At 32.9% G+C, this 26,634-nt stretch overlaps 2 protein-coding genes across 6 annotated transcripts; one reads left to right on the forward strand and one right to left on the reverse strand.

The window, feature by feature from the left end:
- Nucleotides 1-23,325, forward strand: LOC143914514 (zonadhesin-like). 5 transcript variants are annotated; one of them, XR_013260828.1, is made up of 17 exons: nt 30-167; nt 301-567; nt 2,976-3,146; nt 3,468-3,647; nt 3,718-3,900; nt 5,731-5,910; nt 5,990-6,166; nt 6,247-6,426; nt 8,166-8,348; nt 8,431-8,613; nt 8,695-8,886; nt 8,956-9,141; nt 9,211-9,384; nt 9,862-10,068; nt 10,144-10,317; nt 12,215-12,381; nt 22,294-23,086. XR_013260828.1 is itself a non-coding variant. In XM_077434775.1 (16 exons), the coding sequence occupies exons 2-16, from the start codon at nt 444-446 to the stop codon at nt 22,479-22,481; spliced, it is 2,682 nt and encodes an 893-aa protein (XP_077290901.1). In that variant the 5' UTR covers nt 1-167; nt 301-443; the 3' UTR covers nt 22,482-23,325. The 5 variants fall into 5 exon arrangements, 3 of the variants coding, with proteins under 3 accessions (XP_077290901.1, XP_077290917.1, XP_077290910.1); XR_013260829.1 differs by having other exon boundaries at nt 53-160; XM_077434775.1 differs by lacking the exon at nt 12,215-12,381 and having other exon boundaries at nt 1-167; nt 22,294-23,325.
- LOC143914541 (uncharacterized) lies at nt 22,541-25,415 on the reverse strand. The gene is made up of 4 exons (XM_077434806.1): nt 25,176-25,415; nt 23,151-23,318; nt 22,926-23,069; nt 22,541-22,853 (listed from the first exon to the last, which is right to left on the reverse strand). The coding sequence occupies exons 1-4, from the start codon at nt 25,269-25,271 to the stop codon at nt 22,641-22,643; spliced, it is 621 nt and encodes a 206-aa protein (XP_077290932.1). The 5' UTR covers nt 25,272-25,415; the 3' UTR covers nt 22,541-22,640.
- Between the last annotated feature and the right edge of the window lie 1,219 nt (nt 25,416-26,634).

The following is a 26,634-nucleotide window of genomic DNA, read 5'->3' on the forward strand; positions in this document are numbered from 1 at the left end:
ATTTTTATTTACATTTTTCAATGACAAACAGTATCTTAATTACACTGCGAAAATGTGACAGCAGTTTGTATTGTGACATTGACGTTGACGAGCATCGTATTCAAACGAACCACACTTGATATTGACAGCTGTAAATTATCGACGACAAACATCGAGCACCGTAATATGTAATCGCCATAATAACGATCATGATTTTTTTTTAGCACTTTTTCATGCATGGTAGCTATTAGCTATTATCGTGATTTAGTTTTAATGGACTCACGTTTCGTTATTGTTAAATTAAATATTTTTTCCTTGTAGCCTTGATCGCGTGACTGGCAGGGGAATCCCCTAGTTCAATTATTGGTATGCTGTCGACAGTTTGCTTAGTCTGTCGTCATTGAAGTCTGGTCTTGGACTGTTACGACCTTCTGCATTCATTCTGTGTTCCACCGTCTTCTGAGATGGCCAACATCATGTATCGTCTTGTGGGTCTGCTCTTTGCCACGTGGCTTGTCGAAGCTACTGTGGTTCCTACTACTACTAAAAATTTTGCTTATCCTACCAAAGCACCACCTGGTGCACCAAGTAAATATTGTTGATTATTATTGAAACGGTGACGGAGTTTATATAAAATTGTAATAATTTATAACTTTTAATTATATACTAGCTGAACCCGGCATGCGTTGCAATGTCACAATAACGCATACAATTCCCGTTCCCATTTCCGTTCTCGTTCTCGTTCTCGTTCCCATTTGTCGGAAAAACGCAGGCAGCGATCACATTTGAAATTATTCGATTATTTGTTTATTTTACCCTAACAACGCATGTCGCGACGCAAAAACATTTGAAATTATTGCGTTGCAATGCCACTCATTCCCGTTTTTCCCGTTTCCGTTCCTGTTTTTGGCCGATTTTTTTTTCACAGTGAGCTTCCCGGATATGCATACAATAAATTCTGAAAGTTCCATCGTACAATAACGCATGCAATTCCCGTTCCCGTTCCCGTTTGTCGATGCGTTTCGATAAGTGAATGTTTCAGTTTCAAATTAATACTTAATAATCAAATTAAATTATAGTAAAGTATAGGAACGCATACGTGACAGACAGAAAAACATTTATTTATATACATATGTAGGATTGTTATGAGTGGTACGTAATGTCAGGTTAGTATGAGCGGTACGTAATGTATTTGTACGTTGGCGTGCGTGCGCGCAAGTCGGTTACCAACGTAAACATTTCCTTAACTACACACTGGCGCTTCATACTTTCGTGTCGATAAAATCATAATTACGAATATTATTATTAAGAGGTTTTATCCCGTTTTTTTTTCACAGTAATCTTTCCGAACATGCATAAAACAAATTCTGAAAGTTCCATCGTAATCGGTTCAGTGGTTTAGGAGCCTATTTGAGACAGACAGATAGACAGACAAACATTGATTTTTATATATATATACATATAGATAGGATTCATAAAATTCGAATATTCTTAAAAAATTATCGACGGGCAGAATACTAGTCGATCCAAATTAATCTTCGTACATTAATTTGGATGGACTATTGCGATTTGGGTTTATTTTTATCACCGAGAGGTTACCGGGTTCGATCCTATGCTTATATTTAATACTGCTGATCAGACTTGGATATTTGTAACTCCAAGTCGACCGTTTCTATTAGAGTTTGCCAATTTTTCTGATTTCATTGTTGAAACGGTTCCTCCATCAAATTGGCAAAAATCATCCTACCCGCTGTCACAAATATCTGAATTTGATTTATGTACAATATGTAAAAAATATGTACAAGTCTAAATCCGTAGACATCTCTATGGATTAATTAATTAATTAATTAATTGTTAATTTTGTGTTCTTAAACCTCTCTAAATACAGCTATTTCTGTAATAAAAATGCTGAAAAGTTTTTAATTAATTGTCTAGGGAGGTGCATTCTTCCTGATATACATACATACATATATCTATGTAAAATAAAATAAAAATACGTATAATCTCGATGCAAATCTAAAGTTTTCAACTATTGGAATCGTTTTGGAAGGGCTCGGAGTCTTAGGTCAAAGGATCACCATACAATAAAAACGCAGTTATTTAATACGATCCTTTTAAAATTTATTTTTATGATTTTGCTTAGAATGGAAGATATTTACTTGTGTTTTTAATAATGTAATTTAGAATTTTTAACGTTTTTGGAAATTACATAGGTATTTTAAAATAGATTTCCTCCGAAGTTTTTAAATTACCATTTTTACTTTATCTATATGTATGTACGTAGTAGCAATAGATGAAATTTTGTGATCATGGGAAAATTCGAACTCGAGATTTTGACTGATTCTAGCTCGGAATCCATCACTGATCACGTTTTCATGATCTAGAAACAATGTGTGTGTCTGTGTATTTGGGGATTTTTTGAACACCGTTAATCCCATCGAACTGAAACTTAGTATCGGTTTCAGAAATGCTAATATCGATGTCATTTTTTTTTTCAAATTTTTAAGTTGACCGGAAATGGTACCTCCCCTTATACATAGTAGCTGTCCTAGTAAGTTTTTGAATTCATTCTCCCAAACCGCTCAACAGATCAGACTGATTTTTTTTTTACTCCTAATATGAATTGTCTAATTTCATACATTAATATTTTTTAAATATTTTAACCCCAACCGGAAGTACTTTTACTCCAGAGATTCGAAGTTTTTATGTTTTTCTCAGAAACCTTTGAATGTATTGAACTGAAAATTCAAATCTAGAACTTTAATCTTAATACCAAGCTATTTTTAAAATTTGGTGAACACCCGACAACCGGAAGTGGCAAGTCGAAAATGTTGTGACCACAAGATTTTTTCCACACCAGTGAAATCAAGCTGAAAATTTATATTAGTATTTTTTATGTACTAACTTAGAGTTCTTCTTATATTCCTCAAACGAATACATAGATGGTCACATCCGATTTTTCTAACTACGTTTATGTATTTATTTTTTGACATTAGAATGCGGATTGAACGAAGTATTTTCCGAATGTGGAGCAAATGGCTGCCAAAACACATGTCAGAATCCAAAACTTTCCATGGTTTGTAAAGCAATTTGCACACCTGGTTGCGTTTGTGCCGAAGGATATATCAGAAATTCAAAAGGAGCTTGCGTCTTGATTAAAAATTGCGGTAAGAACAGTTTTATAAATTCCATTTTCTCATATATTAATTTAAATATTAAAAAATATTCCGACCTTTTATTTATCAACTTCATATGTAAGTAAACACTCAAAAATTTCTCTATGCTTTCCAAGCATCCTTTAAAAATAATTTTACGTATGTACATTTTATTGGGTAACAAATTTAGTTCTTTAGACGATGCCCACTTTTTATCAAGTTTGAAAATGCGTACACTAGGCCACTAATCATATAAAATATATAAATATAAAGGTGAATAAATTTAAAGTGATCACATTTAATATCAATGTGATGTTTTCATTTCCCAAACAGATTGCACTGGACTCAATGAAATTTTTAGCGAATGCGATAACCATGGTTGTCGAAACACTTGCAAGGAACCTGACCTTTTAGCTAGATGCAGTTACGTGGCTGGTTGCTATCCTGGATGCATTTGCAAACCAGGATTCTTGAAGGACGAGAGTGGAATTTGCGTACCACAAAGCAAATGCTGTAAGTGTCTGATAGCAAAAGATTATCTTCAAAGTAGTGTATCTTCAATATATCGCATTGTGTTTTCCAGATACTTGCAAGGCAAATGAAATATTCAAAGACTGTGGAAGTTTTGCTTGTGAAAGTACGTGTGAAATTCCAAACAAACAGCAAATATGCGATCCATTACCAAATACATGCGATCCAGGATGTTTCTGCACCCAAGGCTACGTGAGGAACGAAATCGGTGAATGTGTCTTACCCAAGAATTGCCGTAAGTTTCTGTTTTTACATATGTACTAGTGTTTTGCCCGTTGATTTCAACAGGTGGTTTCAAAAAGGAATTGAAACAAGAATAAAAATAAAGTTATATGTAGTCTAATGTAAGATAATTTATAGGCGCACGCGCACGTAATATTAATCGTAATAAAAGTGGCACATTATACACTTAGCAATCCAACCCGTTCGAAATGATGAATGAATGCGTGTGTGTGTGCCCTGGGAGCTTGGCCCCCCGCACCCTCAACGCCTCCAGCGGCCTGGAGGCTTCGCCCCCACCGCCCCCCGACGCCTCTGGCGTCCTGGGGGCTTCGCTCTAACGCCCCCGTCGCCCTGAGGGCTTCGCCCCCAGCGCCTGTGCCCCCGACTCCCAAAGCGCCTCCGGTGCTACGGGGTCTTTGCCTACGCACCCCCGACACGTCCTGTGCGGTCAGAAGACGCTTGACAAATGCGACGACGCTCGACACACCCCCTCCCACACTTCCTCACTAGCACGCTTCCTGGCATCTCGATTACTTGGCTGTGATTGGTTCCCCATACTGGTTGATCGTCCGTCACAAATATACATATTTAGCGACAGGCGGGTTTTATATATATTATTTTGAGCCGAATTGATAATCATATCTTTGGGATTTAATTTACTTAACTAGAAGAATGCGGTTGACGGACTATTGACAGAATGGACACTAGGACCTTGGCCGAACGGACATTAGGCCAACGAAAATTTGGTCGAATGAAATTTCTAATTATTTAAATTTACCAAAAAATAACAAAATTTAATGAGGTAAAGGTAGGGTTGTCAGATTTCATGCAAGTCAAACCAGGACAGCCCTCAACCCCAAAAAAAATCAGATCTTTGACCTTTTTATAGATATATTTTCAACCGAAGTGATAATATTTAGAATATCTATAATTGATTTTTTTCTCTTCTATTTTAATATATTTAAATGAAAAGTGATACAATTACAACGAAGAAACCAAATATAGACTTCACTAAGAGGATTAGTGAAAAAATATAATAAGGTTTTTGGAGCTTTTTCTTCAGCTAAAAAAAAGCTTTTAAAGCTTCGAGTGCGTTCCTTTGCAAGTAATAGTGACAGCCAACTATATTCAATATTAGCAAAATCACAGAAATCTTTTAGTCTTTCTGTTCTGACAGTGTCTATTCCGCGTCTGCGTGTGATTAATCATTCTGAGTGTGAGAAAATTATCGATTCAAGATAAATTGATTGATGTCTGATACACATTTTCTGTCTCCTTTATACACAGAGTTCTCCAGAAAGTATAAGACAGAAACAAATAGTTCATTGTTGAATATTGCTGCAGTGTTTATCAGACTGGTAAACACTGCAACATCTGGTCCAGACATCAATATATATATTATATATTAATTCCGAGTTAAAAACATATGTAGGAATTTAAAAAGTATTAAACCGGGACATTTGGGCGTCCCGAGAGGTTTTTTCGCGACAACGGGACACGAGACTTAAAACTGGTGACAATTCCGATTAATCGGGACGTCTGACAACCCTAGGTAAAGGTGATTTCTGAATAATGTATCTGTTTTCAGTAAGTTGATAGCAATTTCGATTCGTAATCGGACAACTGTTCGTTCGGCCAAAAGTCCACGCATGAGGTTGGCCCGCTTGAGTAGAATGAATGATGCGATTGGTAACATGTAATGTGACGGGGAAACCGTTGCGGTTCTCCACCGAATAAACAATGTTTTAAACGAGTTTCATTTCACTCTACCGACTATATCTCCTTAAATCCAGATCCTAGATATCTATTCATTTAATTATTAACATTCAATTCGCACTTTCAGCAAAAAAATGCACCGGATTGAATGAAGTATTTTCACAGTGCGAAAACAACATTTGCCAAAATTCATGTCAGAATCCACAAAAATCGTTGACTTGCAAAGGATCGTGTACACCAGGTTGTGTATGCGCCGAAGGGTATCTTAGGAACTCGAAAGGAGTTTGCGTTTTGATTAAAGATTGCGGTAAGTTATTATCGAAACTTAATCTATTACTGAAAGTATTTTCTATAAAATATGATTTTAATCTTTTTATGTATAACAGATTGCAAAAAGGACAACGAAATTTTCAAAGAATGTGGTCCTGCGTGTGTTAACACTTGCGAAGAACCAGATCTTCTGACAAGAATTGCATGTGCGGCTGTTTGCGTTCCAGGTTGCTTCTGCAAACCAACTTTCTTGAAGAATAATAACGGCGATTGTATACCACAAAGCAAATGCTGTAAATTATTTACAATTTTTACTTTCGTACGTATATCTATTATAGAATTCTCAATTAAAAGTGTGACCTATTTTTTTTAGATAAATGCACAGGACCCAACGAAATGTTCTCCGAGTGCGGAAATAATTCGTGCCAGAAAAATTGTGATACATATGACCGGAAAGACATTGCTTGTAGGCCGAGCTGTAATCCAGGTTGTATCTGTAAAGATGGTTACATAAGGAATCAACAAGGAGTTTGTGTAACTCCAGATCAATGCGGTAAGACAATTAAATATGTAACTATCGTAAAACTGGTCATTTCATGAAAATTTCAAAAAATGCTTGCATGAAAGTTTCAAAAAATGCTTGCGGTACAAACGGTGTAAATGCATGAACGGTGCAAATCCAATGCTTTTTTCATGAAATCGACAAAAATTCAGTCGATTTCCAAAGACCCCTGTGATTTTTTTATTAAACCAAATGATATTTCACTACATCTAAAATATGGTGGTTTCGTGCGCGATTTTTGGCAGAATGGACACATGGCTGAAAGACGCTTTTAATTGCACTTTTTTTATATAAAACGATAAAAATTAATAATTGTGTTTCAAAATTATTCAAAACTCAATAAAAATAGATACAGTTTTCAGAAATCACTTCGAAGTATCTTAAAAATTTCGATATTTTTGATAAATTTAAACAATAAATAATTTTATTCGGCCAAGTGTCCATCGGTGCAATGTCCATTGGGCCAAGCGTCCGTCGGCCAAGTTTACATTCGGCCAACAGTCTGTCAACTTTTTTTTATCAATTTGCGTTGTCAAAAATGTTGTGGAAATAATAATATGATAACGGGCAATATGAACGAAAATATTGATTTTAATTTCATTGATAAACCGTGTGATATGATTCTAAAAGCTAAATTTGACTATCATATGTATGTCGAAATGATATAGAATGGATTTTTTTATAATAATACTTAACATTGAAAATTTCAATAAAATAAATCAGACTTGCACTCTTCATGGACTAAGTTTTTATTAAGAATTTGATGAAATTAGCAATTTAATGAATTGGGTTATAACTAAGGGAGTATCCAGACAAAATCACTCGATCAATAAGCGTCCCGGCATAACCGCGCCGAGATTACCGCGCCGCGACAAAACCACTAGAGGCAAAACGTCTAAATTGTTATTTTATTTTTTCATATTGAAGAGTATTCAGAGGTAAGTGGAGTCAGGTCGAGGTACAAGAAAACACGCAGGCAGGTTCCAAGTCTTTATTAGCTGCTCGTCAGGTGGAGGCCAGGATCCGAATGCCACCGATCGAGAGCGTACCATACTTATATCATAGAGCGCTCAGCGCATACACGTATTATCATTGGTCGAGGAGTCTGGCGCAGCCATTGGCCGCAACGCCCGACTCCACCATTGGTCGGCGTCAGCATGACGTCATCGGTCTACGGGCGTCTCTCTTAATAACTTTACAATATATTCTAGCGTGGTTTTTTCTCTGAGCGCTTATTATAGTCTATCACAGTTTTGGCTCTAGCAGTTTTGTTGCGGCGCGGAAATGTTGGGGCGCTTATTGACCGAGCGGAAAAGTCAGGGTACCAACTAAGGGGCTGATACTCGTTAGGGTAAACCCAAATGATAATACACGTTCCAACAGTGCTGAAAGCAAGAGAGCAATAAAAAGATATTTTGTGCGAAGTTTATAACTGCTATGACGACAAAAAACCATATTGCCTTAATCATCCTCCGATGTTTATGACTAATTTTTGGCATTGGCTGGGTGCTTTTCAAATAAGAATAAACCACTTCATTAGTGTTTAAATCCAGAGAGTAAAATAGCATGATTCACAATAGTGAACCATTTTTGTGCGAAAAGCATCGACCTAACGCCTACGTACCTCTGATTATAACATACGGTGTATTAAATCAGCTGGTTTTCTAGTAGTATTTGAAAGATTCTAGAAGGAAGTTTTTGATCTAAAAAATTGTTAAATGTGTTTACAGAAAACAGAAAATGTAAAGGAAAGAACGAATTTTTCTCCACTTGTGTGTCACCTTGCGGTGAAAGATGTTCCAATTTGGGACAAGATATAGTATGCAATTTCCTCGTATGTAATGCAGGCTGCGATTGTAAACCAGGATTCTTCAGAAACTCCAAGAACGAGTGTGTTCCACCTGCAGAATGCGGTTCGTACAAGTTACTTTAGTCATTTAATCATCTAATCAACGGAAATCTGGCAGCATCTTCATAGTTTTGATATCATTACAGATTGTAATCCAAATGAAGAGTTAGATATGTGTTATAACAAATGTCCTCCACGCACTTGTGATGCAATCGGAAAGATGTTCAAGTGTGCAGCACCCGATCCAAACAACTGTAAACCAGCTTGCAAATGTAAATTCAACTATCGCAGAAATTCAGATGGTGTTTGTGTACCAATTGAAAAGTGTCGTAAGTACAAACATAATAAATATTCCACAACACCACATGTTCATATTTACATATATGCATAATATTTATTTTTTAATTCAGCTCCTCTAACTTGCACTGGCGATAATGAAATTTACAAGGCTTGTCCACCATCATGTTTGGATGAAAGCTGTAGGAGTTTGTATGATCCACTAATGTGCACTCTCGAAGTTAGAGAATGTGCGCCTGCATGTGTATGCAAGGATGGTTATCTTCGAAACGCTGAAGGAAAGTGCATTCTTAAAACTCAATGCCGTAAGTAGAATTGAATCTTAAAATAAAAATATCAGTGTAGAAGTTTCATATTTTGAATTTGAATTTCAGCCGAATATTGCTCCGATCCAAACGCTATATTTGAACAGTGCGGAAATGTTTGCCCCGTAACTTGCAAGAACAAAGACATTCCAAATAGAGTTTGTCCTAAAATATGTAAGGTCGGTGGTGGTTGCATATGCAAACCAGGATTCGTGGAAAATTATAAAGGAGTGTGCATTCCACCGGAAAAATGCCGTTAGTATTACATAAAATTGAATTAAAATTTAGAGGGTGGTATAAAATACTAGAAATATTATATTATAGCAAAATGTGGACCAAATGAAGTATTTGCTTGTGGATCTGCTTGCGACACCACTTGTGCAACTTTGGGTGAAAAGTGTCCCATAGTCAACATCCAATGCACCGAGAAATGCTATTGTGTTGATGGATATGCAAGAAATGCTCAAAATGTTTGCGTTCCAATTAAAGAATGTCCTCGTAAGTAAATTCAACACAAACAATCTAGTTCCATTCCTATCACATTTGTCAGTGAAATTTCCTTCTTTAAGTGTTCCTGCTTCATTTTCTACGATTATAATCATTAAGTTAAAATTTGCAATTTATCAAACTCTGGAGTACCTCAAGGATGATGTTTTTATTAGGTCTAATCCCAGTTTTTATTTTTATCTATTACGTTTGACACTTTCGATAATCTACACAAACTTTCCATATTTAATATCATCTTACACTTAATCTACACAATCATCTTCATATTTGTACATACATATATAGGTCGTGCTTATTATCTGCATGTGCTAACTATTACTACTTGTAACTACTTTTCATTTCCCAGAATTAAACTCAACCACTTTTATTTATAGAGGGTCTTAAACAACATAATTTAATGTTAAAAACTCCTTACTTCATGAAAACCAAACTTTCATTCAAAGATTTAAGATGAAATGATTTTTTCAGCAAAAATGAGTTGCGGAAAGAATCAAAAGTATAATGCGTGCCCTCCAAACTGTCCACCGGAGGAAACATGCGAGTCTTATTTATCTGGAATAGCATTTGCTTGTGCACCAAACGGTGCAGAAACTAGAGTTTGTACTCCTAGATGCGAATGTTTACCAGGTTTCGTCAGAAAGAGTCCAAATGGCGATTGTATCAAACCAGATCGATGTTAGTCATTTCAGGATAAGATATACAATATTATAATATGAAAGTGTTTAATAGTTCTGGAACTTTAACATTTAGGTTGCAGTGATCCAAACGAAGAAGTAGTTAGCTGTCCAAATCCATGTCCAGGAGGAACTTGCGAAGCTCCTGCGTTTGCGAATTGTAAAGCTCCTTGCAAAATCAGAGGTTGTCAATGCAAAAATGGATACGTGAAGGACAAGACCGGAAAGTGTATACTTCTTTCGCAATGTCGTAAGTATTAAAGTGTGTGTTTGACCATAAGCTTTTCACTTATTGGATTAATTTAAGATCCAAAATTATTAAAAGCATTTTATTTTTTCTTAACCAAACTCTATAAATATATATATATATATATATATATATATATATATATATATATATATATATATATATATATATATATATATATATAAATATATATATATATATATATATATATATATATATATATATATATATATATATATATATATATATATATATATATATATATATATATATATATATATATATATATATATAATAATATATATATATATATATATATATATATATATATATATATATATATATATATATATATATTTGTGCGATTTGTGTTTTGTGAATTTAAATCGCTTAGTAATTAATAAACATTATATGCATTAAAAAGGTAATTTTATTTACATCCCATTCATTGCAAAATAATAATTGTAGATTTACATTTGCAAATAACACGTTTTATGTTGTACTAATCGTTATTTGAAATACGTTTACTATTAACTTACAATTTTAATACCGCCATTTTTTATGTTTGTAATTTTATAAAATTAATTTTACTGAATCCAATAAAAATATTTTAAATATTTAAATATATGTAAATTCGTACATTATCGTACCTTATTCCGATATATGTATATAGTTATTAGTTATTTAATTTAAAAGTTACTAACCAAACGTAATCAATAACTGACCAAATCTTACAGTTCAAATGTTCACCCCGGTTCTTTCATGAATAAACTAGTTTGTTCATATAAGAACTATTGCTCTTTTTTTAACAGTCAAAATATATCTTAAAATAGACTAACCAGGTGTTGTATGAATATTTTAGCTGTCAAAATCTTTAACCCTTAACAAGCGGATGACAGCTATAGACGTCATGCGTATAATGCCAGTAGCGAAAATGACGTGACCCACTGTGTAAAGAAAATACGTCAGACGTAATAAATTATTTAAAAAAATACTTCAGGTGTCAATTGACATATTTATTCACTTGAATCAATTTTACAATATATATTTATGGCCAAAAACTTTATTTAAAAATTCGTTAAAAATACCGCGATAGTTGCCGTAGGTAAAGAGCTAAGATGTCAAAACATAAAGTTCTTAAAAGGGAAATCCTATGTAAACCATATAACGACGTTGATATAATAGATAAACTATAACTGAATAGGATAAACGATTGTGAATACTTAAGCTTATGCCTAATAGTTTTTGCATGATAAAACTAGGTCATTTGTCAATTTGTTTTTTTGTGTACACTAAAACTGGCCAGATTGGTTCGTACATGAATAAACTAGTATATTCATGTTAGAAAAAAATATATACTTGAACTGTAATATATATTTCGATTGCTCGAATGTCGTTTTTATCACAAAATGGTTTCCAAACACAACACAACTTTTTCAGTAGTGTAATTATGTCACAAATCAGTTTTTCAGTAGTGTAATTATGTTATTAGCAGAGATCAGCGTTGGATGGATGCTTTTCAAATAGCAATAGACCACTCCATTAGTATTCAGAAAAACGTGGTTTTTACAAGCTTTTTATTAGCTGCACTCTGTTAGTTCAGTAACATTCCTGCCCGTCAAAAATTGCGATCTGATTTTGAACCACTTCCACTATTTAAGCCGCTTTGATATCTTACCGACATATGGAATTTAGCCAACATTCAGGTAAGTTAGTGTCTCTGACATGAAGCTAGAAAAGCTTAATGATTAACGAATTCATTACAGTTAACATGGGAATCTTCAAATCGAAGCGATGACAGCTTCGCCATCAATTAGGGTCTTTCTACCGCCCCTTCACAACTCACAGGCTAAGCAGATAAGCAGTTATAACTAGAAGCACGGAGGCGTGATTTTTCCAGGAAACGAAGCGTTTTGAGTCTATTTTCAAGGAAACAGGGCAAACTACAAAGCTGGAGTGCAAAACAAAGGTTCATCCTAAAAATGAACAATGCGTGGCGAACAATGAACAATGATCGGCGCAAACTTGGTCCGCTCTTTAGTAATAGTTGGAGGTAGGACGTTCGCCGTGCTTTGTTCTTTTTTATGATGAACCTTTTTTTTATGCTCTCTAGCTTTGTAAATAGTTTGCCCTGTTTCCTGGAAAATATACCCAAAATGCCCTGTTCCCTGGAAAAAGCACGCTTCTGGTCCTACCTGTAGTTATAACAGTGAAATTTGTCACTCTCATATATTGTAAGAACCATTTTTTTACGGGAAAAGCATTCACCGAACGCCGATTTTCGGTAATGATTCGGTTTTTATCAGCGTGGTTTTTCTGTATGTGCGGTTTTTTTTCATTCATATTTTTAATTTTATTTAAATGAAATACAATATTTTCATTAATGAATTCTTTTCCTTTTGAACGTCCTTTTTTCAAAATTGATATTGGATACAGGCGCAATATCAGCCTCTGCATAAATGCAATACACCATCCCATATCTCGAATAATACTCAATTTGCAATTGTACTCTACAATAAACAAAAATGGCACCAGAGAAAGAGTGTATCCATTTATTGACGCTGAAATTATCAACAGAATAGTTGCCCTGAAAACACAATATTTCATCAAAGTCTTGCCCCTGTGGTTTTCAAATAATTATAAAATATTTACCTTGTTAATGTTGCAAGTTTTATCCACAGGAATGAAAAATTTCAATGGAATAGAGAATATAACGTCGTTACATGGATCGTAGGAAGTCTTATTTGTGGCAGGAGTGTAAAGTCCATCTTTTTTCATAAATTTGGGGATGAATTTTGCCTGAAAGTCAAATTTTTTCAAACTCAAAACTGTCAATTTGTAAGATACTAAAATAGAATATGTGACTATTACGAATATATTCGCGCTTTTTGTTCTAATTTGAACGCAGCTTTTGGCGCATATGAATCATTTCAACCTAATTTTATTTTTATGTAAAAACTTCCTTACGCACGGTCGATTGCATTGGATTTAAACACGTCATGAAACGATGAAATACGGAGATGCGTTTACTTCTCAAACCTAAACATTTTCATACATAGTATAAATGTAAATATTGACCATTTAATGAAAATGCTCATCTTTAAATATAAAATACTGACAGATTCAAGTTACTGACCAGCTGTATAGTACATGCCAGGCCCGCCGGAGGGTATATGATTGCCCTAGACCAGTTTAGTTTTAGTGTCCCCATTTTTTTGTAATAAATTTTATAAAGGTTGAAGAAGAATATATTAAGAAAAAAATATAAAATTAAATTTACAAATTTTAATGCTTATTCAAAAATTAAGAACCTTTTAATTTACTTTCAAGATTTAAATTTCCTAATACTTATTGAAATTTTCAAAATACCCACTAGCTATTACTATCTACCGTCAAATTTTATAAACCGGTAAACGGTAAATGATTTTTCCTGCTATCGGTATACCGGGATTTACCGGTAAAAAAATTCGTGGATGTACATATGTATGTGGTTACTTTTCCTAAGCACGATAACTTAAATTGAATCGTAAATAATTGAAAATAAATTTCTGTTAATAATAACATAAAAAAATTAAAAAGTGAAAAAGTTAAGTAATTAAAGTAAATTCGTAATATTTTTTTTTATTTTATATTTTTCATGTCATGTTTGTTTATAATACATTTGAACCATTTGAATGTTCCGATAATAATTAAAACGACCGTTTGATCGCATTTATTACGGTTTGGTTAATCTGTATTGCAAGTGAATTTATCAATCTGAAATTGACACATTTAATGCTGAAAATAAACAAATTCCAAACAAACTAATACGCCATTTGCAGTGTTTTTCACGTAATATTATGTAATAATATGCCTGTACACATATATACTTAATTCGCGATTAAATAGTTTACGGTAAATACCGGTAAATTTCGAAATTTACCGGTATTTACCGATGGCAAAGTTTTGGCAATTTACCGAAAAACTGGTATATCGGTATTGCAATCCCTAATACACAGATATTATTCTTATTATTTTGTTATTTTTATTATATTTTTATTTATATTTTTTTTTGTTTTCTCTAATTAACTTTCTCTTTTGTTATTTTTGTTTTTTATTTTAAATGTTTAAGTTTTTCTTTTGTTTACCGATATGCGAAAAATTTTAATGGTTTTTCTTAAAATAATTATGTTCTTTTATCAATTTATGTAATTTAATAAACTGTTAATTTTCCAAACAAAATAAAGAAATAAATAAATAAATTAGAGAGTATTAGAAGTGTTAGGGAGATACTTATGTTAGAAAAAAGCAATCTACATATGTAGACATATTCCAAAACGTATTATAAATAGTATTTTTTTTTAATTACGTACACTAGTATCTAATTTATACATATATACAGTTTATTGTTTGACATGATTTATTCATGAGTAGTTGATATTTCACACTTAACTTCCTGCGTTCCTCGCAAATTACAATATTTTACAGTCAGTATTGTAACTTCAAGTATAAAAAACAAGTTGAATACAAAATGCTTTATAATTTCAAAGGGGATCAAAGTATTCAAAGAGGATTAAAAAAAAGAAAAAGTCACACCTACAAATAAACGAACATTACTAACCTTGAAGATTTTGATTTTTTCAGGCAAGTGGAATTTTGCCGACAGTGTATATTCAGTCTCGTTATACTTGCGTACCTCAAATTTGTAATCCATAAATCGTTTTGTGTCAATGGCACTCGTTATTGATGTACATTTCGTGAGAACTTTTGTATGTACCATGTAATAACCCTTGATTGGAAAATTAAATACCGATTATTAAACCAGTTGATCTTAAAATACTAATATAACTACAACAACAATCTACAACTACAACAATCGACAAAATTATTATCCAAAGGTTTTATTACTATTTCATTAAAGTTTTACTTACAACACCTTGTGGAGGCATGTCTACATTTGACATACCATTTAAAATCTTAATCGAATGGACTAAGACCCAAAATGAAATGTTTTTGCATCGTAGCAAACTGTCTGACGTTCTATTCCCAACTAGTGATGGAAACAGTGATTTGATTTTTAATGTCAGTATAATTATAAATTAATCCATTGCATTAATTTATTTCATCAATAAATTTGCATCAACCCATCATTACATATTGTCAGTGATACAATCTACATATGTACATATTATAATACATAGTGATGCGTGTGGATAATACGTTTTTTATTGCAAATATTAAAACAAACTTAATATACAATATCAACATTGACATAATTACTTTTATAGTTACATAGGTAATGAGTTGACATTGAAAGATCTAGATGATTATTGAATCTAGATCAACCGTTGGACTCTTATTAACTTATCTCAATCTTATTTCCCCCCGTCGTACATACTAACTTAATTTGCGCGAGCAGGATACAACAGGAACAAGAGGAACAGGCTTTTCCTCCCGTATTCTGCGCGCGCACATTAATACGGGAGGAAAAGCCTGTTCCTCTTGTTCCTGTTGTATCCTGCTCGCGCAAATTAAATGAGTATGTACGTGAGTATGTACCGTTTACCATGCACCCTTTTTTATCTTTCCACTTAAGATCTTTCGATTTTCGATCTTTGCCTTTAATTTCACATTCCGGCTCGTCACGGAGACCGGAAGTATACATATGCTTTCGGTTTTTAATATCTATATCTACGTTGTCTAGGGCGAAATCAGACAGCGGTGAATGTGGGATGTGGTTTTTTTTTTAGATAGTTTTAAACATATAGAAAAAATGTGGCGTTCATGGGATAGTCCTTTAAAAAGGGTTTGCTACAAATGCTTTTCATGTCGATTGAACATATGCATTTCGATTGAATTTTGACTGTTTGAATTTCAGCATGTGCGAAAGACGAGACATTCATGGGGTTGCGTAGATGACATTTCGATGTACATTGATGATTGGCAATTCTTAAAATTGAGTTGGATCTTTCTGGCAAGTTTAAAATGGCAAAAGCCGAGACAAAAGTTTAACGGGGAACTGAATGAGGTTGTTCTATTCGGTGTTTCCATGCATCAATTCAGGACCGCCATCTGAAGAGTTTTGATTGATTGATCCATTTCTATTTCTATTTTATAATTTTCATGCAATATTCTATCACTTTTTGTTTAGTTATGCGTTGTTCTATTTAGTCATATCTTAGTTTTTATTCTTTTCTTTTTCATCTTTTTATCTCTATTAAATTGGGCTCATGTGTGAAAGTGTAAAAGATTTTAGGCCTAGCGTTGTAAAATTATACATATGTATGAAATATATGAAAAAAATAATATATAAATAAAAATAATGATATACTTATGTATATCTTTGAACTACACATTTACGTAATTATAGGCAACGAAATATTTTCAATTTGAAAAAAAATCATTAAGCAAAAAACAAAAAAATATTCATATACATAGGTTGTTAAGATTTGGTTTAAAAGAAACAATTTTTGTTTTTCAAATTTATTATTTAAGTGAGGAAGAGTGCTAAAGGTGCTTATTTTTTTCAATAATTTTGATTCAATAAAAATAATAATATAATTTTATCGTGCATTATAGTTGACTACATATGCGGCTTGTTTGTAACTATCTTCGTGATTTTCAATGGAATATCTTCTTTCTCATGAGCTGATTTCTAAACTTAGCATCAACTTAAAGTGCCAATAATTGATATTTCACGACCATGTTTTGCTCGCATCATTTTCATAGTTTTTAAACATAACTCTAATGCTCATCTCAACACTCGTAAAAAACCCCAATTGTGGTTGGGGTACGCCATATTTGTGTCTTTACCAATCTTTACCATGCAACCTTTCAGTGACAGTGGTGAGACATTTGAGATTGACATGTCATTCATATTTTGTTCAGCCTCATTCAGTCATATGAGAAATTTTATCGAAGTTCCATGTGCATTTTTGCATGTGCGGTTTTATCTTATAACTTTTAAAAAATCATCAATAATCTTTCTTTTTGTGAGACTTTTTTCTTCTCCTTTTAATCTTGGGTATCGGCATGACATCAGCCTCTGCGGCAATGCAATACACCATCCCTAATCTCGAATAATACTCAACTTGCAATTTTACTCTACAATAAACGAAAACCGAACCGGCGAAAGCGTGGATCCATTTATTAATACTGAAGTTATCGGTAGAATAGTTGCCCTGAAAACGAGAGACAATTATTTTTATCAATCATCATATTTAAATCTCGTATTACTAAAAAGATAATATTTACCGCATTCAAGTAGCAAGTCTTATCCACAGGTGTGAAAAATTTTAGCGGGCCTGCCAATATCACGTCATTGCACGGATCATAGGAAGTCCTATTTGTGGCACGAACGAAACTTCCGTCGCGTTTCATAAATTGTGGTAGGAATCTCCCCTGAAAGTCAAATTTTCCCAAATTAATATCACCGAACGCCTATCGAAACGTCAGAGGCCAAGTGGAAGTTGTCGAATTTTTTTTAATGAAACAAACGATATTCGACTCACTGGGCTAAAGCGTTTCGTTTCACAATCGGCTTAGAATTGTTCAAAAACTTAATAAAAAGAGCATTACTACCGACTAGAGCCTCCCGATATTCTTTATTTCAACTATTCAAATATCAAATAATAAAATATTCGACAATATTTATTAATAACAGAAATATAAAAAGACAAATTCGCAAACGACCAGTGTGCTATTTGTTGTCATTTTTACAAACCTCCTTTACGTTTCAATTACGATTACAATTCAGAGGACAATTTACCTATTGCTCATTTTGGTCATCAATATAAGTAAATGGATCTTCCGCCATTACGATAGAGATAAAATATCGTTTAAGACGCGTTTCAAGTTCGAAAATTTTAAATCTGGGTAACGTCTCTGTAGTCGGCGGTAGTAAAATAAAATTATTGGTATTTTTATTCAAAATATTAATTTATTACTTTATCTACTATTTACTTAGTAACAATAGATGAAATTTTGTGGTCATGCGAAAATTTGAACTCCGGATTTTGACTGATCCAAACTCAGAATCGATCACTGATCACGTTTTCATGATCTAGAAAAAATATTTAATAAACCGGAAGTGGGTTTTTTCCTCTTGTAAAAGTCAAAAATGTTGTAACCACAAAATTTTTTCCACACCCCTGAACATATCAAGCTGAAAATTTGTATTTGTATTTTTTATGTCCTAACTTAGAGCTGATAAGGTTTTGGTCAGAATTCGTAAACCGCAAGTAGAAATTGTTTCATTATTTTATTTCGACCTTTAAAATTATTTTTATTTTCTTGATATTTAATGTGTACATATAATATATATATAATGATTTTAAGTAATAACAATTTTAAAAAATCTTAAAAAAATATAATATATATATAATGTTTTTAAGTAATAAAAATTTTAAAAAATCCGACAATCGGAAGTTTGCGCAGATGGCTTTGCGCCTGTAAATTGCCAATAATTCGCAAATATAGTACCTGCAAATTGCCAATAATTCGCAAATATAGTACCTGCAAATAGCCACAACCATAATTATTTTGTACAGAACTGAAATTTCAATTGCTGACTCCGAGCTTGTCATAAATGATAATAAAATAAAACAAGGAAAATAAATTAGGTCTTTAACAAAAAAAGTTATTTGCCGCGGTAAATCCAGAATGAAGAAAATCGTATATCCATAGTGTTCGAATACACATCCAAATCTAAACACACTGTTTTTCGTTTTCCAATATAAAAATGAAATTATAAATACTTCGAACAATGAATACTTAAAAACGGACGAATATATTTGGTATTAGAATATTCGAATACTCGAATTGGAAGCTCTACTACTGACCTTGTGGATTTTGAAACTTTTCGGCACGTGAAGTTCCGCCGATAGTGTATATTCCGTCTCGTTGTATTTTCGTACTCCAAATTTATATTCCAAATGTCGTTGTGTGTCAATGGGATCCGTTATTGATGTACATTTCTCGAGAGATGTGATAACTATCATATAAGTACCCTTGATTAAAAATTGAAATATCCATTAGTAACCCAATCAAACCCAAAGCTAGAAAACTAGTTAAGCCCCAACGTTAACGGACAAAGTGCTAGTTATAAATAATGTGTTGAATTATGAAATAGTATTGCATTGAAATAGCAATCATCAATAAAGACCGTTATGTTATTTTATATATGTATGTATGCACTGCGCAATATATTATATATGCATATTGCCCATATTTTACTCGCAACATTAATCTGTTGTTTCCTTCATTTTTCCTGAGGTGGATTTTTCCGTGTTGAGTCAAATTAATTACGCGAAATATTTGCACGGTATAAAAAATATATTTTAATATACAGACAATCAATTCTAATCTAAAAAATGACATTAAATACATAAAATAATTATTTGGCTTCATTAAAAATTTCACTTACACCACCTTGGGGGGGCACATACTCTGTCAAAATCCCGGGTAAAATTTGAATCGAATAAAATAAAATCCAAAATGAAAGCCACACACATAACATCGTGGCAAATAGTTCTACCGCCAACTGTTGATGAAAAAAAAATGATATTGATAAAAAATTTCATTTGTATGTATGTAAATATAATAATTTTTCATCCATTACACCAATTTATTGCGATATGCTTTACTTTGTACGCATTAATCCATCATTAACTATTATTAGTAATTGTATTCAAGTAATGATGCGTGTGAATATATGTATCTACATATATGCATATAAATATATACATATATATAGTATGTATATATATTTTTTTTTAATGAATCATGTAATTTTAAATCAAATTAACCATTTTATCAAAACATCAAATTAATATAACAGTTCGTACATTATGAGAGATACTACATTTTGTGTTTTCTAATCTTACTTTCAATTGTGAATAATAATATAAATGCAGTGCCAGATTTAGACGGAAAAAGTATTTATTATTTTACTAAATATATTTATGTATACATACAATTATATATAACTAGTGAATAACCCGATGAAATATCATCGCATGAGTATAAAATTATTATATACTAGTATAAAACAAAAAAAAATCCGGAACCGGAACTGTTATTTTCGTAGACTCTCATAGATAGTTTTCAATTATTTATTTGTAATAATTTTCAAGTCTTAAAGTTAACGTTAACAAAATGTTAATTAAAGTTAACAAAATGTAATATTTTCCGATTATACACAAACGGTCATTGACCACGGAACGTTGAATATTAGTATTACACATAAGAAATTACGTGCATATACATATGATGTGTATTTACAACACGTATTCTGGGCGAGGATATGGCGTTCGGCGCGGGCTCGTGAGAACATCGCGTTTGGATCGGAGGGTCCGAAGTTTGATTCCCGGCGCCCGCGGTGAATGAAATCAATTTTTTTCTCGAATATCGTCAAAATATAAATAATTTAAATTTAAATTTAATTAAAAATAAATATATAAAAAAAATGGTTCAAAACCTCGCTAAATGAAATTATTAAAATTACGTATTTTTATGTGGCGAGAAGGAATATTTCAATTAATGTTTAAAAAAAAAGGCAAAATGAAGAATTGGATTTGGCATGATCTTCGTGACCATTAGCTCAATTTAGACCTATATTCAGGCTATTTGGGGTGATCGGTTTGAGTCGCGACAAAGTCGTCTCGTCGAAAAATGAATTTATCGATTTTTATCGATTCATTCATTATGTTCGGCGAGAGTTAGGACACACACACACACACACTCACACACACACACACACACACACACACACACACACACACACACACACACACACACACACACACCCACACACATACCCACCCATTTTTAATTTTATATAAAAAAACATAGAAGAGCCTTGTTTTTAAAAAACTTTTTTTTTACTACAGTTTTTTTTTTTTTGCCAATTAACGAGAATTCAAATTAGCCGCTTAGCCATAAATTCTCCATACAAAGTGCGCCGCACTCGCAATGGGTATTTGTATGGGAGAAGCGTTATTTTCAGAAAATTGTAATTTTTTTCATGTTTCCTTGATTATTTTGAAATTAAAAGTTGTTGAGAACTTATTTGGTATATACCTTTAATTTTAACACAGGGAGCCACTCCATATATGAATAATATTTATAATTATATATCTATAAACTATTTAAAATATCTATGTATGTATGTATAGGTACATACATATATAATAGGTGAATGATCGTCAGTGGTGTCATTAATACTATGTACATAATATGCTACACATAATTGTATTAAACATGATTCGTATACATAATCCGATTTTTTATCTGTAATTTCTAATTAAATTTTATATAATGGTTTATTCGATAGTACGTTTTAATTATATTTTATGAAACTAGCCATTATTGTATAATTTATATAGATTTGAACCTGAAAGTTTCTATTGAACGCATAGTCAAATACCTTGAGTGTCCGTGCGCGATATGTGTCGCAATTCGGATGCGATATAATAGGTGGAGGAATTTTTTCAGCCTTGAAAAATCACAATTTACAAAAAAAATAAAAAGATATATGATATTTTCAAGAGTTGTCTGTTAAAGAAAATATTTTCATTTTTTACTTTATGTACGTACGTCACAGGTCGCCACGCGAGCTATTTGGGCGTATTTCATTTTTCCAGGATTATCTTATTGGCTTATTTTTTATATAGATAGAGTTGACAGGAGTTTTCAATATATACTATAATATATATTTTAATAAAATAAATCACAATAAAATAAATAAACAAGTACTTAAAATTGTAATAAAAAAAATCAATAACAATGTCAATATTTTCGTGTTAAGTATTTTAGATAAGAGTCGCGACAAAGTCGTCTCGTCGAAAAATGAATTTATCGATTTTTATATCGATTCATTCATTATGTTCGGCGAGCGTTAGGACACACACACACACACAGAGAGACACACAGAGACAGATTACCGTTTTTATATATATGATATGATGATATATTCACATTCAATTTTTTGCTCATTTACAGGTCCAACTTGCGGACCGTATGAAATCTATGTCGATGATTCTCCCTACGTGCAAGAGACTTGTGCAACTTTGGGAAAACCCGTGGTCAAGGGAAGCAAACCAGGATGCATCTGCGTAGATGGATACGTGCGTGACGTCATCAACGGAAAGTGCATTAAGAAGACCGCCTGCAAGCCTTATCGTAAATAAATACATATACATACATATACCATGTCTACTAAAATTGGATTTTGATTAAAACACATATTGTATGCATCTCTCGTTTATTGATTTGATTGAAAATTAATCTTTATATTGTGAAAAATAAAGCCTGTATAATAATAAGAGACCACTGTTTAGCTTTTCATTTCATTTGTATGTGATTCTTTTCTTTTTGCGAGACATTTTTACAACGCCAGTCATAGGCGAGGCTGGTGTAATATCAATCAATGCATCAAGGCAGAACACCAATCCAAACTCTGTGTAATATTCAAGTTGAGCTTGAAGCCTGGCGTAAATGTAGTTATTAAAATAACGGTGAGCCCAACCGTTAACGTTGATATCTTTAACAGAGTAATTTCCCTAAAAATGCACAAAATTTTCACTAAAAACCTCAGGAGGAAAAATAAAATCCAACAGTTGGCGTGTACTCACATTTTTCAACGAGCAAGTTGAATCAATAGGCACGAAAAGTCTCAACAGCGTTATCAATATCACATCACCACACGGATCGTTTGAAGCTTTAATCACTGAAGTAAAATTTCCATTTGGTTTCCAAAACACGGGTAAATATAGCACCTGAAAGTTGAATTGGCAAAAAATTACCTTTTACATACATACATACTTGTAATATTTAAATAATCAGAGGTAATTACTCACCTTGACCAATTTGACTTTTTTGGGCACGTGTACATTTGTCGTTATTAAAAAATCTGTGTCGTTATACTTTTTCATTACAATGCTATAATCAACCATTCTTTCAGTGTCTATGGGACTTCGCAACGATAAACATTTTTCGAGATATTTTATCTTAAGTATGTATCGACCCTTGATTAAAACAAAAAAACAATTAACAAAAAAAAAAGTAACCACTTATTATGGCAACCCGACAAGGCCGCGCAACTGTACAATGCTGCGCTGACAACCACGCAGCATAAAAGTGAATACATTTTAAAAAGTAAATATTGTAACATAGATATTAGGTGAGTGGCGCTCGTGGACCGATGGTTTACTAGCGCTGATCACCTTGTCTCGCGTTCGCGCCAAAATGGCCTCGACGTATATAGGAGTCGTGTATAGTGGCCAATAGGATCGCGCAACTCATCGACCAATAGGATGTCGCGAATATCTGTATACGGAGAGCGCCTGATGAGTATAAATATTGGCCGCTTTCAAACTGTGGAGCATTCGGAGCTGGAGAGCCGACGAGTGCAGACCAATAAACAACTTCTACAATACAGCTGCGCCTTTCTCTCCGATCCTGGAAACCACTCTTCACGTCCACGCAACAATATATTTTGTATCAAATAAAAGTTATACATACTCAAATAAGACATCCGAGTCAAATAATACATGGTCTTTAATGACAGGCGTCAACGAATCACTATAAAAATGTTAAAACAATATTTACTTTAGTTTGAGCATCGCCAGCATGGAATTAGTTTTACGATGATTTTTCGTTGTCCAAGTATGAGAAATACATTTCGAAAAATGCTATTTTATTTATTTATTTATTTATTTATTTAATAGTTTTGGACCATTGTGGCATTACAGGAAGAACCTAATGCGCCACAATGGCCTACATTTGAAAAATATATAAAAACATGATATAAAAACAAGTAAACTGTAAATAAAGGAAAAAAGCAAAAGCAGAAAACATGGTAAAATAAAATTACAAAAAAAGTAACAAAAGGAAAATAATACATCATTCAGAGAGAAAAAAAAAATAACAAAAGTGTAAAAATTAAAAATAAAATCCATAAATCCCATTCTTTGTTTACACTGATCAAAATTAAAATAGTATATAAAAATGTACAAAAGAGAAAGAAAAAATAAAATAAAATAAAACAAAATATGAATAAAAAATAAAATCACAGCGAGGCCCAAATGGAAGAGAGTAGATTAAGATTCCACTCATTCATCACATTCAAATTAAGAAAGTAATGATGAGCGCAGGTTACCAGATAAATATGTTAAGATAATATCCGACAATCTACGCTCCCCAAGGTGGAAAATATCACATTCAGGGACAGCAGCAACGATTTCATTGAGAAGTCGAATAGCTCTTGGAATAGGAGCCATTCGAAAAGCATCATATAAGCATTTTAAGCATTTTAAGCATCATATAAGGTTTTTCTGGTTCACTTCGTTCGTTAGTCTGACAAACTTCCTACACTCTTCCGATCGCTGGTTATTTGCCATTTTGAGAAGTTTGGCCGCCGATAGAGATTTCAATTGAGTCCGCTGAGTCAATGGTGAAATGTAATCGTAATGACCACGATTAGGAATTCAAAATTTTTGGAAACGGTGACAGCTAATCTATTGCCAATAGCCAGTAGCCTTGTTTTTTTTTTACTTTACGCCCCCCACTCGTTTTGTCAGATTTTAATTGTTTAAACGTCTATAACTTTATAATTTTCACACTATATCTTATAAAATTTGCATTACAGACTCTCTTATATATTTTTACTTCATTAATAGATTATATAATGAACGATAAAAATAAGTTCTTATAAAATTGAAATGGCCGATGCGATTTTTGTTCTTTGGCCAAGGCGTTCTCATCGCTAGATTAACGTCTCTTTTTTTTGATCTCATCTATCTTTGTTTTCAACTATCTGATTTTGACTTTTTGTCTTGTTTTGGACTGAGAGCGTCTATTCCGAACTTTAATATTTTACGAACCTTTTCATCCAACTTCGTTTTTGTCATCCCCACAGGTAAAGCTGTCAAAACGTCGTTGACGTGGTGAAATAGAAAATAAAAAGTGCATCCACACATTTTTTTATAAAACACATATTTTTTGTACGAGGTATGTACAAAAAAATGCTATCCCAACCAGGCCCAGATATTAGTTTTAGTATTGTGTCATCAATTTCGTTTGACAGTCACCGATGAATACATATGTACATAACCTCAAATAGCCTATAATAAAATTTACATTATAGGCTCTCGTATATATTAAAATAAAGTAATGAATGTTAAAATGTTTATATCATAATGTTGATAATTCAATATGCATGCTATGGCCAACACGCTAGCGGTTACTTTTTGACGTCTCTCAGCTCGAACCAGTTTGCTGATTTTAGCTTTTTGGTTTGATTTTGGTCTGAAAGCGTCTATTCGGAACTGCGATATTTTACGAACTTTATATTACACTATTTTTTAAAAGCCATTCGCAGACTAGTACAAAATAATATTGCATATTAATTCTTGTATTTAAAATCTGCTTTTGAATTAAAAAAATACAGCAGAAAACCTTAGAAAATTTATATCGATGGGCTGTCTTGCGACGTCGAATAAAGCCAAAAAAACTTAATTTTAAATATACTTTATATAACTTAAAAAATAGTTTAAATATATGTAACTTATTTACAAAACCAATTGGGGGCATGTCCTCAAGGATAATTGGGCGTGTAGTATTATCACTATTGAGACTTTGCATCAAATAGCAAAAAACCAAAAATGAAACCCAGAAGACCACTTGTTTCGACATGACAGATGTCTCAGTTGCCCGTCAAGCTTAGTAACTGCTGATGATATTTATTTTAGCCTACGCATTTATTTCAAATTAATTTTAATGTTCGTATTTGTGATATCATCATCGTACCGTGGCGTGACGTCACCTACGTCACCGGCGTCGTCTTAATGCTCGTCCGCATTCTAGCTGTCATCGCGCGTCCTAAACCAAAACTGTCACAATTCCGCGTCGTCGTCTGACCGCTCTTGGCTGTCACTGGAATGTCTTCGGGCATCCCGGATGAGCCCCCAAATATAGGATCCGGATGTGAAGGATTCCAAGTGAAACGCGCAGATTAAGTCAGAACTATTTATTATAACATATCGTCCGGCCAGTTCTCCAACAAGTGACCATAACAACGCGCATCCGGTCTCTCCCATGCATACCACATACACTTTATCCCTAGCAGTTTGGCCAACCACACATACGGCTCGGCTCGTTTAAAAATCAATCCTATATTTATATATATATATATATATATATATATATATATATATATATATATATATATATATATATATATTCGAAACGATCTAGCATTAGACTAAAATGTACATGCTATTGCATTCACCCCCCACTCGGCCCGCGATGGCCAATAACATTTCGTTTCAGTTTCGTATTGCA

The sequence above is a fragment of the Arctopsyche grandis genome, chromosome 1 (assembly GCF_051622035.1).
Source record: "Arctopsyche grandis isolate Sample6627 chromosome 1, ASM5162203v2, whole genome shotgun sequence".
Lineage (NCBI taxonomy): Eukaryota > Metazoa > Arthropoda > Insecta > Trichoptera > Hydropsychidae > Arctopsyche > Arctopsyche grandis.